Here is a 13,180-nt window from a genome sequence, read left to right on the forward strand (position 1 = left end):
TGAATTTGTCTCACTGGCAGCTCAATACGCAGTCTTTGTGGTCCAAGAGTGCTAAAATTGCACTTTTGATCATACTTGTTTTGATTGTGGAGAACAAACACCGCTTCCCCCGACTCCATAAATATAATGTAATAAGTTCCAAACATGATGCAGTTTTATGAGCTCGGCAGTGCAAATACAAAACAGCCTCTGCAGAGAGTGCCGCACCTGTAATATGGGCATGACCGGGTAAAGTGCCTCGTTGAATCTGTCCCAGGTTGATGCTGTCATCATCAATCGTCCCTTGAGCAGGAATAGAAGAATATCCTTGGCAGCAGCATTCACCTATAGATCACAGGTAAAGTGCTGAACTCACAAAAGGTAGTGCTGATAAAACATTTATAAGCAGGTGCGGTAGGTGACAGGCTTTTAAATGTCTATATTACATGACACCAGTGTCCCCTCACAGTTAAGCAGGACTACAGTTAATGTTTAATAGCTGATGAATGTGAATGAAAAAATCCCCCAAAGGCTCCAACAACACAAACAGGAGAAGTTAAGTTCAGTGACTGTGTGTCTGCGTTGACGTCTAGCAGCCAGCCAGCAGTATACACCTGTAACTCAGGTGACCCAGCCCCCATGATTTGAGGCTTAATATAATTAAAACGAGTGTGTTATCTTGAACAATAAAATTAGCTATTTATAACAAAACTGTTTTTTGTACCACGCTGTAAACATGTTTATTTCTGCTGTAAAAACGGGCATTTTCCCATCTGCTGTAATGTTATTTCTTGCTAGCCAGCCTCATGTGGCCACTCGAGGAAATGCACTTTTTTGCACTTCCGCGTTGGCTTCATTTTTCAACACCAGAGGTTGCCGCTTGGTTAGACCTTAGCCACGACTGGCTGACAGTATTTGGAGTGACCGCATAGCCCCTCCCCCATGTGTGCGATCCCACGTGGGGGAGCGGCCACACTGCACTGTCGCTCCAAAGTTGTAGAAAACATGGCTGCTCTACGATCGGTTATTCGGCCTTACATGTACGAGCCAGGAGGTATCTGAATGGTAAGTTGAAGTCTTGACAACAACTTGACAACAAGCTAGTGCAAGAAAGCAGCCTGAGGTGACGGATGGTGAATGACGATTGGTCGATTTCAGCGAAAGCAAGGTTCAGCTGTTCTGCTCATTTCATCTTTTTAAAAATGTTACCCTGGGAAAACATGGAATTTTTCATGTTTTCACTGTGAACAATAAACACACAAACATTTGAATCCCATGCAAAATATGAGACTATCCATTTAAAAGATATGGCCCCTTTAAGAAACACACACAATCAATATACTTTTATCTGTGTCGATACATTTATTCCTGTTGACCCTGACCTAAACTAACACATAAAATCATCCCTCACATTACCTCAAATATGAATACAGGAAGAGCACATTTACATTTGCCTACCTTCTCTGCAGAATCCTGGAGTCCAAAAGCGCTGATTTCATAGAGCACCCTGTGGTGAAGAAGGAAGTTGACTCCACCGCAGGCTCCTGCTTCCTGTCGTGACACATTCTGGATGCCAAGGCAGTCCTAGGGGTGTATATAATCACACCAAAGCACATCATAAATTATCGCTGTCCTCCCACTTGCGCTCACATACAGGAGAGCGCTTTAAATGTAGCCATGTGCTCTAGATGGTGGTAAGTAAAAATGAAAAGGAAGTCTGGTTTCAAATGTCAAGTGGGGTTTTAAATAGCACGCTATCACAGATCTGCCATCTATCCATCTTCCCACTACTGTTTTATATATATGTGCCCCGCCAAACAGACCCCTGTCACCATGAACCTGCACAATGTCATTTAAACACTGCTCGCTCTGACCTTGACCAGGTTTAAACAACATGTGTATGTTTCCATCTTGGCGGGCTGTAAGGGATGGGACAGCAGCTTGAGGAGGAGTTTCTGGCTCTCTGTTTGGAGGAGGGGGCTGGGCTGATTGAACTTCCAACTGGTGATGGACAGGAACAGGAATTAAACACAAAGGCAGAGAACAAGTGAGTGATTTCACACGGTTAGGTGATTATCGTACAGGTAAGAGCAGATGTGAACGCATTCCTTGATGATGGGTAGGTGCTGGTGAAACGGGAGGCCGCTTATGGCTTGATCAGCCAGCTCCAGTAACTCCAACCAGTTCTTCTCTCCCTTGATGAAGAAATAAATCCAAGAATTAACACAGAAAGTTTGAAATCTAGGTGGTATATCCTTTAAAAATGACTGCCCTCTCTATCTGTGGACTGCAGTGCTAATATGCTTCCTGTAAGTCTGTCACATTGAGCTCATACCTCAGCTTGTGCTTCCTTGAGGAAGTTGCATGTGGATTCCATCCAGAAGGCAGCGCGGGCCGCCCTCCTGTAGAGATCGTGGCTGTCGGAATTCACCTGCTCCAAGTAGGCCACTGCTGTCTCTTGCATGCTGGGTAATAAGCTTCCCAATGACGTATCCAAGGATAGGTGGAAAATAGCTGTTGCTGTGTTTTCTGGGAGGTTGTCACTCGCCTGAGTGAGGTTAAAACACTTTGTATTATATTTGGAGTTAAATTGAAAGAATCAGAAAGAACTAGGGAGAAAGTGTTGTTATTAAGCCACACACACACCTTCTCAGGAGGCAGTATAGTCTGTAGGAGTTTAACGGTGAATATAGCAGCGCCTGTGTAAGCCATCCTGTGATGAACCTGACAGCTGTGGGGAATGTCTGCTGAACAGCTCTGATGGTAGCTCAGGATTTCCCCCAGCAGCTCCATGCAGGCTCGCAGCTTCTCCTTCTAAAAAACACACACACAAAAAATGTAGACAAAAAGGCACACATGATGCCACACGAACGCAACAGCAGCGCACGCACACGTACCCGCATCACGTGCATGTTCGCAGACACACACCGACGCACAGCCACTGGGCGGGAGCCAAGAGAAAAATTGTTCGTTCCAGGGGTTAGGAATTGAATGTAATCAGATTTCAGGGTTATTTTGGGACGAGATACAGATCCACCCTATCTCTGTATGAATAAATTGGAACAATCTATTCTCAGCCACTTTGTTCTTGGAGAAGAAATTGAACAATAGGAGAGGAAGACCAGCAGGGGGCAGTAGATGCCCTGTGTATTGCTGCAGTTCAGCCCATTCCCATAGGAAAAACCTAGAGGTCTGGCACACGAAAGCTGCTCTCCACATAAAGATGACAAAACAGTTCTCAGGCTGCGAGGCTCTGGGCATGTATTAAACAGCAGAGGGCCAGAGGGGCCTGAGCTTGACAAGTGTATAAGTCCCACAGTATGAGAACATACCAGTCAGCTGGAAAACAAATGATTCTGTGGTAAAAAGCAGCCTCAGTTTATCGAAATCCTTTGTATATACTTTCTACACATAATAAAGGAAGACATATACTAACCCCACAATTCTGTGCTGGGAGTACAAACAAGAGGTGCGCGTGTATGTGTAAGCAGCATGAAGCCTTTGTAACCTTATATAATTCATTCAGATCAATCACATGCTCCTCGACAGTCGAGCGCCGTATGCCTGTGTGTCTGCCGCAAATTGTCAGGTGGCCAACCCAGTTCCCCCCTTTTTCTCAGTGAAGTGTATCCATTCATCTACATAAGAGGGCTGTCATGAGTTGTGTTTTGACTTGCCAGCTCCATCCCCACCAGGCTGCGCTCGTCCCAGACCAGCTCACAAACGCTGTCCCCGAGCAGGAGGACGGCGTCGCACAGCAGCTCCAGAACACGATGGAACATGTGCGAAGAGTCTGAGAGAGGAAGAGAGGAGGAGAGGGAGCAAGATCTAATGCTGATAGAATACAGTTAATGTTGTCTGATTTCTACTGAAGCAAAATTACAGAAGAAAAACTAATTTAATAACTACAATGTCTCCTACCTGTCTTCAGCAGTGGTATGGCGTTTTCCATAGTTGCAACAGTGAACTGAGCCAAAGTGAGCTGCTGTAACTGCAGCTCCAGGACATCTTCTACACCCAGATCAGGAAGCGCCATATGGGCCACATCTGCAGGCGACTGGGGGGTCTGCCCGGGGGCCTGGACTGCTGCTCCACCTCTGTGCGAGCTGCCACTGAATGAATCACAGACAAAGGGAGGAAGACAACTGTAAATTCCTGATCTGCACTTGGACCACTCAAAAATACAAGGAGTGACGTACGAGCTGCTTAGGGATGGATCACAAAAAACTGTATATCCCTTCACGGGAATCAGAACAGATTTTTGAGCGCAGTCGAGCAGCCGCTAGAGGGCTCATGGTGTTATTTATATTTTAAAAGAAGAAGAAATCCTCCAGTGTTTCTCATGCCGTTTTATCTTCATGTGCGGGTTGCTGGTGTCACTACCAATTTTGTTTTTATCAAAGCCCTAAAACATCCTACTGTGCACAAATTTCTAGACTCTCTAGTAAAGTGTGAGGTCTGGTGAACCAAATTGAGAACAATACAGATCAGAGCAAAGAGCGAGATATCGGCTTACATAATAACATTTATGCCTCAGATGTATGACTGAGAGAATCTTTGCTCTCACTGCCAACATGATTGACAGAGACGTGCAAAAGCAACAATACCGAAGAGAGCAAGAGCTGATTTGATGCAGTTTCCTCTTCTAAAATCTCCTTTAGCTGCCGTTTCAAATGCCCAGCAACACATTTATGTTGAGTCCATCTTAATTCACACACCTGTTTGAAGCTGCATCTCCGTCTTGGCCATCTCCCCTGGCTCTCTGGCCTGTGCGTCCCACCACCGAGGGCCGAGGAGAGCACTCCGCCCCCGGAGAGGAGGCCTGAGAGCGCTGGTTGCGCACATCGTGGGAATGGGAAAATGAGGAGTTCTGGGACACTGGATCTGGCACAACCAGAGCAATAGCACTGTTGTTATTTTATTATACAGCTTATTAATTTAACTAAATTGATGTAAATATAAAACTGGTTGGATTTAAGATAAAGAGCAAATGAAATGTCTCAAATCTAAAAATAGAAAAAAATGTGGTATGCTTTGGGAGTCGCTCGTGAGGAATGATTCAAAATTGGGCGCCTAATTGCAACCAGATAATAAACAAATTGTAAAATGTACTTAATAATTAAAGGGCCAGTTCGCTGATTTTCAACCTCAGGCCTATCACGCTATCCGCTTCTCTAATGAGCCCTGGAAAACCTCCGCCAGACTACATAAAACGCATCATCTGGTGTAGGCCAGGGAGCTCCCTAAACTACACTTCCTCAATGTAGGACGCCCGCCTCCGATGTCATGTCTTGTTCAAATTTCAATTCTCGTCATATTTCAGATTCTGTACCGCTCTGAGCCATTGCCTGCAGCGATCAATGTCCTTGACTGGAAAACGGTAGTATTTCAATCAAGAGTCTCTCGCTGGGTCGTTCCTTTCAGATGGAGGGGTGCAATGCATGCTGGGTGTTGCTGGGTGAAACCACGAGCTGTTTGTACAACTTTCTCCACAGCTATGGCGCCAGTTTCAAATATCATTGCTTCCATTGGTTACAGAAAACACCAGCGAATTGCTCTTTTAAGGAACATACTTAAACCAACAGACTAATAGTAATAACAACCATTTACCAGCTGATATTAGCATTCAAAAGGCACCTGTGACAGGATGTTAACATCAGGCTAAAACATAAAGACGTGCTACCTTGCTTTGTAGAGTAGAAGCTTGGATCTTGATGAAAGCGTAGCCTCCTCCTGAGCCCCACACAAAGCTGTCTCAGGCAGGAAAGAGCCTGTAAGTGAAGGTAGCTCGCCTCACCTTTACCTGAGCCCAGCCGCAACAGGGACAGAAGGTTCTGTAAACAGAAGGGGGATATCAGAGCAGCGTTGTTACGGTGACGCCCGGTTATGGAAAGGTTTTCTAAACACATAATTAACAGCTAGTGATATCCAATTAGGATTTTATTGTAATTGGGTGAATATATTGGTTTATGGCTCTGTTTACAAGCAGACAAAACAGAATAAATGAACAAAGGCTGTGTTAAAAACAGGACCTAAGCCCAGACAGTGACAGAAAAGCCGTAATAAGTTTGCTAAATAAAAAGGGCAAGTGGAATTGAATTATTGAAGCAGCAATTTGTACCAAGTTCAGATTCCCTGCCCTCCGCAGCTAATGATGTCATGTCTCCAAATCCAAGTCATTTAATTTAGCTTAATAGCTCTACTAACTCAACTGAGGGCCAAGTAGAGCCACGAGAAGAAAACTACTTTGCCATAATGATTTCTCTTTGATGATGAGACCGCTGCGTGACAGTTTGCTAATACTGCCTTGAGAGCGATGTAATATAATGCAGCACTTTATTAACAAATAGTAATGTTCACAGGGGCTCATCGGGGCAGACTCATGGCTCCTCCAACACTTTGTCTGTGCCAAAGAAATGATGAGCTTAAAAAACAGATGCACTTTGTTGCTGACATGTGTCAAAAAAGCAGGGCACACAAGAGAGTGGATCTCTTGAATGTAAAAAAGATGGGGTTCATTGCAGACTCTGTGCATCAGCAGCCCCCCTATGAATTCAGTTACAGTACACACTAATGTGACTTAAAGGGGGGTATTATGCCAATTTCAAGCTTTATATTTCACTCTGTGATACCTGTGGAGTAGCTTAGTGTAATTTACAGTTAAAAAAACTCAAACTTTTTCTCGCACTGGTGCTCTGTGCAGGCCCTCATACAGCCTCTGCCTGAAACGACTCAGACAACTCTGTCCCTTTAAGAAACACCGCCCCTACAAGCCCACTTTCTTCTGATTGGCCAGCTCTCCGAAGCCTGCTGAGGCTGCACCATATGCTGTTTTCGAAATCGGATACTACATGCTACATACTTTGTTCTGTTCGGCAGTAGTATGTAGTACGGAGCTTCAAAGTGATTTTGCAGTATGCAACTCCAAGTGCCAGTTTTTGGTTTTGGAAAGCGGAAGTAAACAATAGCCCACAAAAAGCTGCTTCTTTAGCTATCGCGCCCCCTTCTGCTGGAATGCTGCTGTCCGCCTTTTCAACTGCCATTGTGGGATACAGTAGGCGAGGTAGACTGGTCAGATGCATACTGGAGATTTTCTCAGAATCATCACGACATCCGGGTATTTTTGGCATACTGCACATTTTGCTTTTGTTTGCATGCTGCATACTACATAGTTCATTTTGGCCAAATCAGTACATACTGCTAGCATAGTATGGCATTTCGACACAGCAATTGACTGCATAAAAAGTCTATACCGCCCCCTGCAGACTGGCTGCAGTAAAGGTCATAAAGCCCGCCTCCTTCATGTTAACATGGGACACAAGTCAAACTATAAAATCAATATACTAAAATCAAAAAATAATTTTTCTCAAACATGGTTTCTGTTATTATTGTGAGTTCTTATCATGCTGATTTATGTGAAAGTGTTTTCTGGCAGGTTTAGTTTTAATTAGTTATTTGATGCTGTAAAAAAGATGATTGACAGCTCTGTTGTCAAATACGGCGCCTGCGGCCGATCTGTTCCAGATTAGCAGAGTAGAGGACAAACGGTGAGAGGAAATGTAACTAAAACAATCACGATAGTCACATCGTCTGCTTCAGACCAGCACAAGAAGCTGTTAAATGCGCAGGCATGCAGGATACTTGCTGTTTTTTCGGTAAGTTAAGTGTGTGTTTGGTTAGTGGCAGTGGCTACTGCAGCTCTATCCGCCGATCTCTACTGCGCAGCTCTGGCTCATAATGACGTCACCAAAACAAGATGGCAGCGCCTATCACAGGGGCTATTTTGGCTTGAATTTTGTCCATTGAGAACAGATGGAGACGTGTCGTCCTTCTATGTATACCGTCATTGGGCTGCACTTTGTGACATCACAAAGCGCAGCGTGTAGCAAAAGCTGTGTGAAGCCTGCTGTTCACAGCAGCCTGCAGAATGAGCTGAGAAGCCCGGGGATTACTCCAACATACTTTTACCTACAGATTTGAAACTTCAACCGTGTTTAGTCTGGACGTCCAACATTATATATATATGTCTTAAAACGTGAAACATCATAATAAGCATACTGACCTTCTCATTAAAACATAGTGATGTAGAGATTCCTCCACAGCCTGCTAGATCAGGACAAGGAGAGCTCAAAACAGCTGCAGACAACTCAGACATGTTTTACAGCATCTCTTATATTCAGAGAGGCTTTAACAGGAAGAGAACAAAATATTCCACCGAGGACTTTCAAACCCTGAACGAGGTACATCACGACCTAACTATATCCTCACAGCAATCTAGTGCCTGCTCAAGCAAAGTAAGCCTCCAGAGGCCTGAACAACCTCATACCAGATCAGGGACACAGAATTATAAATTGGTGTTTCATTCAAGGCCACGATATGACAGGTTATTATTTTGAAAGTAGCTTGAATGACCATTCCAAGCACTCCATTATGGGATGGTCACACTCGCAGTTAGTCCAGAAGCAGGGGAAAGTATAGTAACAACGTTATGTAATACCTTTACAATGCTGGGCCTTTGAAGGAAGATCTCAGCCGGAAAGTCCTGCATGATGACGTCACACAGAAGCTCACATGTGGTGCGCACCAAGTTGGGGTTGCTGCTCCTTAGAGAGCTGTTTCAAAAGAATTAAAGCAGATAAATATGATACCCTGTTATTCAAAATGACTGCACATTGCTGCGAAGTTGATTAAAGGCAATCAGTTCGTGAAAAGAACAAAATTAAATCAAATCAAATTCAGCAAAAGGTAGCAGTGAATATTTCATTAGCTTCGTTGTCTGCTCAACTCAATCTCTGACCAATTGTTTCCTGAACTGAATCATATTTCTGTTCATTATTTATAAAATAGCTGTCTCTTACCTCTCATTGGATGAAAGTATGTGTCTGTCTGTGTTCGTCAAAGTCAGCCATGGAAACACAGAAAACTTCAGACATCTCACAGTCTCGTGCACTGTCAACACAAGGGGATAAAACGTGTAAAACGACTAATTTATGGCGAAAATAATATCATTAGGTATTTTTAAAATAATGGTACCTGCTATCTTTCGAGGTGGTATCTCTCTATGGTTTAGCATTTTCTTGTGGAAATAGCCGGTTTCAGGAAAATGCTCTTCAGGTGGAACAACTGCAGGTGCTATAGAGGAGACACGATTTGTTATAATATCTCTTTTCACATGCTGCCAAAATTTCATCAAACTGTTATTAGATCTGTAAAAGTAAATTGAGGACACCCTCTCTCTTCTCATTAGATTATGAACATTCTGCAGTTTCCAGAAGACAGACTCAAAACAAACAATTATTTGGCTTTAACTCGCAACACCTGTTGGAGTTGCAGTACGCTGTCCATGCGAGTAGACCGTCGTATGACTAGGGAGTAGCTCAGGTAGCTGGAACAGCTGGTCCAGGGTTCCATCGATGACAGCTCGCAGTCTGGGTTCCACATTAGGAGACAGTTGGGTGAGGAAGTCTACCGCCCCGACGTCTCTTAGCATCTGGGCTGCAGAAGGATGCTTGGAATACAAAATGATCAAATAAATAGTCTTGAACAGAAAATAGGTGTAATGTTTTGGTATGAACTGTAAAAACACAAAGCTTCAAAATTTCAGAAGGAACACTTCACTTCATTTGCTAAATTACAACATGTGTATATGAAGTTAAGTTTTATTGTTTAATTATTAATTTATCTTACATTCATTTAACTGTTCAAATCTTTTTATCTCTTTCCACTGATGTCATCTTTTTATTACCCTTTATGGTCTTTTATTGCTTGTATTTCTGTATTTATCTCTTTATCTGTATTGCTTTAACTGCCTTTGATTCTCTTTTATCACTTTTATGCCTTTAATTTGCATTTATTCTTGTTGACCTTTCATGGCTGCATTGAGTTCTTGACTTTTGTTTAATTTTCTAGTCCACTCTCTGTTTGGCCTCACTGTTTTACTCTGTTTCATAACGAGCGAAAAAACTCCTCACAGGAGCTTTAAGGCAAATATTGATCCTACTTAATAACTGGTGAAAGTCTGGTTAGTCTTGTTAAATGAGAACAAAATTACATTGTATGTTTATTATATATCTATCTCACCTTTGATAACTTTGAGAGCAACTCAAGCACCTCCTCCTGCATGGGCACCTCGGGGAAATTAAACCACTCAAGAAGATACACAAACAGCATCTTCTCTTGGACAATGTCAGAGACGGAAATCAGGGAATGGTCCAGCTTACACATGATGCTCTTCAATGCTCGGACTCTTATCTCCACCAGAGAATGACCTGAGGTTGGCAGAAATAACGTGTGTTAGGTTGAGAGTAGACAATGTAGCAGAGATGGCGAGCTTATGTTTTTAGCTTCTACACAGCTAGCTAAAGGTGAAAGTGCAGGAAACTTTTACTAACTTAACTAACGTTAGCGTAAACATTAAAAACAGCTCTGCATCATGAGGTTAGAGTGCCGTTATACCTACACAAAAACCTAGAGAGGGTTTCTTTTGTTAGCTAACGTTAGCATTCAAACGGCTACTGTTCGGCAAGTGACAGGTTTTGTTCACATTAGTTAATGTCAGGCTTTTAAGCTACAGTTTGTTAGCTTGTAAGTTAGCCTACCCATTTTCTTTATAAGGGGAGTTAACTCCATGTTCGATAACTGCGTCTCCCTGAGGCCAGCCAACAAGCTTCATACACGGCAGAGGCTTGTCACTCCAGTGAGTGCTTGTCTGCCAGTGTCATGTCAACAACGTCTGCCCGGGTCTGTTTTCAACAAACGCGCCAGCGTCACTCCACTTCCTGTTGAGGAGCAGGGTGCGTTCAAGTGTTACAAACTGTGTAGGACAAACTGAAAGAAGACCCAGCTCTTTCATGCACTTAGCCTAATGATATTCATGCTATTGGTGATGATGACCTTGTTGATGTTGTTGATGATGATAAAAAAAGACGAAAAAACGCCCTGGTCATTGCCTGTCGCAAAATGAAATTGTAACATTGTTGTAGTTCAGAGTTTATTTTGTACTTCCACAAAACATTTGCAGGTAATTATAATTATTTCAGCACCTAAAGGAAAATTATACTTCTGTAAGTTAATCATACTTACAAATAGAGCCGCATTTTTAGGGAGATCTGCTGATCAGCACTTTAAAAACAAACATGCGGCAATAAAGGTCCAAAGAGACCACAAATTATCTGAGGCCAAATTGCAGCTGCATATAATTTTTACATAAACTGCATTTACAAAGCTGACTAATAGTTACAAAATAAGCCAGAATGGATATGGAGGTTTTAATAAACTGACAAATACAGTTAGTGGTGCATCGACCTACCGTGTAATCATACGAGATGTAAAACTTAATATGTGTTACTTTGTATTTGTTTGTTATTTTGTCTACCAAAGTGCAAGGCCCTTTTTTTCCCCCCAGGATCATCACTTGTTCAAGGCACATTTCAAGATCATTGAAGGCCTTTCCAGTGCTTTAATATTGAATTAAGTTTTTGACAGCAGTCACATTATCCTGTCATCAAATTAATCCTCTCAAACGTTGACGTTCTCAAAAATTCAAAGATGGTGTGTGTTGCCTCTTAACACAAGTGCAGGCATAAATTCTTTTCATTTTCTGTGCGTGAGTTAATCCAATTGCACGCGATCTCACACTTGGGATGTGATGTGGATATGATCAGCCGACAGGGTGATAATTAACAAACTTAGCAAATGATAATGTGATATGATAATAATATAATCACACAGCTTTTGAGAATTCCGGAGGGATTTACGCCTATAATTAATTTGGCGGCGTACTGTATTTTCTACTGTCACCTAGATTCTTGAAAGAGTTTGAGGGGGTAGAAGTAAAATGATAATTTGTGCCTTCATAATCCTTTACTTTTTTTTCTTAAGCACAAGATATTTAACCAATATTACACTCCAGTTTTTCCCTCAAGTGATTTCAAATTCAGATTTTTCTTTAAACAAATATCACACACTTTGCTTTTCCCAGAGCTTCATAAATATATTTCTGCACCATAACATTAATTTGAAAAGTATTTTACACCGACACGCCTTCAGTTCTTCAGACATATTTGTTGTGTTTGGCAACCTTTTGCATTTTGAGCCGCATTTAAAACTAAAGTTTTGGGGCTGGAACCGAGCTTGTCTGCACAACATGAGTGATATTGATAGAACTGCCAAAGGGCCCATTGACCTGAGGAGGTTAAAAAATGTATTGCAGTTCCCCCCCAGCCTCCAATACAGTGTAAAGGATGTGAGTTTTTATGACTGTTTTTGACATTCTACAGACGTACAGCGAGAACACAGACTGAGAGTTCTCACATCCAAACGGCTGAGGAGGTCTTCTTTACCTGGCGGAAAAAATACATCGCCCTAGGTCAGACCAGGGGTTCGCAGGAACTGTTGAGTCTGCACCAAACAGAACAGCACATCATCCCTGTTTGACAGCTACTGTGCCTGGGATCGTTTGTTAGCACAGGTTGCAAAAGGGAAGCAAAACTCCACTGTAAATACATGGAACCTGCATTCATGACCATCAGAAAGAAGATATGTTTTCCCTTCAATTATCCCTTCATTCATAGTCCATATAAACATCTTCTGTGCTCTATGAGTACGTCTTTTGTCCGTCAGGTATATTTAGTGCTCTTTCTTCCTTTAATTGCATTTCTTTTCAAATGCCTTCCAATGATTTTTAACATTGTAAATCATATGCAAAATCTGTCATTTATTTTACATCAGGGTGAATTACTCAAGCACCAGAAATCACCTCAGGCTGTTAATGAATGTGAGTCTGATCTCTGAGTGGAAAGATGCCAAATTAAGTACTTAAAAGCCAGATTTACTCTCAAAAGCATTGCAGCCTCAGAATATTATATGTCACTTTTTCAAAAAAGAAAGACCTTCTGCAGCTTTTTTTGCATTTTGCTCACATTACCTTGAAAATATTTGAAAATATAGCGATCAATATTCAAAAACTTAAAAAGGGAGGTGCTGGTTTAGCTCAGTGGTCAAAGCACACGCCCCATGTATAGAGGTACAGTCCTCGACGCAGTGACCCTCTGCCCTCTGTCTGCATGTCATCCCCACTCTCTCTGCCCTCATTTCCGTCTTGATCCGCTGTCCTATCAAATAAAGGCTAAAAAGATGATCTTAAAAAAAAGATAGTAAGGAATAGTATAAAGAGTTTGATCATAATCCGAAGGATCAGCTT

At 42.3% G+C, this 13,180-nt stretch overlaps 1 protein-coding gene across 1 annotated transcript in view; it reads right to left on the reverse strand.

Annotated features, from left to right (window-relative positions):
• Positions 1 to 10,643, reverse strand: part of rttn (rotatin) — a 39,200-nt gene extending 28,557 nt beyond the window's left edge. Inside the window, exons 1-16 of the mRNA XM_069667206.1 lie at positions 10,578 to 10,643; positions 10,060 to 10,247; positions 9,298 to 9,487; positions 9,013 to 9,111; positions 8,838 to 8,928; positions 8,477 to 8,591; positions 5,663 to 5,813; positions 4,698 to 4,863; positions 3,901 to 4,091; positions 3,657 to 3,772; positions 2,626 to 2,793; positions 2,315 to 2,527; positions 2,062 to 2,174; positions 1,854 to 1,980; positions 1,438 to 1,563; positions 208 to 324 (exon numbers count right to left, since the gene is read on the reverse strand). Coding sequence (XP_069523307.1) covers positions 208 to 324; positions 1,438 to 1,563; positions 1,854 to 1,980; positions 2,062 to 2,174; positions 2,315 to 2,527; positions 2,626 to 2,793; positions 3,657 to 3,772; positions 3,901 to 4,091; positions 4,698 to 4,863; positions 5,663 to 5,813; positions 8,477 to 8,591; positions 8,838 to 8,928; positions 9,013 to 9,111; positions 9,298 to 9,487; positions 10,060 to 10,247; positions 10,578 to 10,608 — 2,202 coding nt within the window. The 5' untranslated portion in view covers positions 10,609 to 10,643. The remainder of the gene's footprint in view (positions 1 to 207; positions 325 to 1,437; positions 1,564 to 1,853; positions 1,981 to 2,061; positions 2,175 to 2,314; positions 2,528 to 2,625; positions 2,794 to 3,656; positions 3,773 to 3,900; positions 4,092 to 4,697; positions 4,864 to 5,662; positions 5,814 to 8,476; positions 8,592 to 8,837; positions 8,929 to 9,012; positions 9,112 to 9,297; positions 9,488 to 10,059; positions 10,248 to 10,577) is intronic.
• Between the last annotated feature and the right edge of the window lie 2,537 nt (positions 10,644 to 13,180).

The sequence above is a fragment of the Semicossyphus pulcher genome, unplaced genomic scaffold (assembly GCF_022749685.1).
Source record: "Semicossyphus pulcher isolate SPU_LCO1_2020_fin unplaced genomic scaffold, fSemPul1.0.p SCAF_18, whole genome shotgun sequence".
NCBI lineage: Eukaryota > Metazoa > Chordata > Actinopteri > Labriformes > Labridae > Semicossyphus > Semicossyphus pulcher.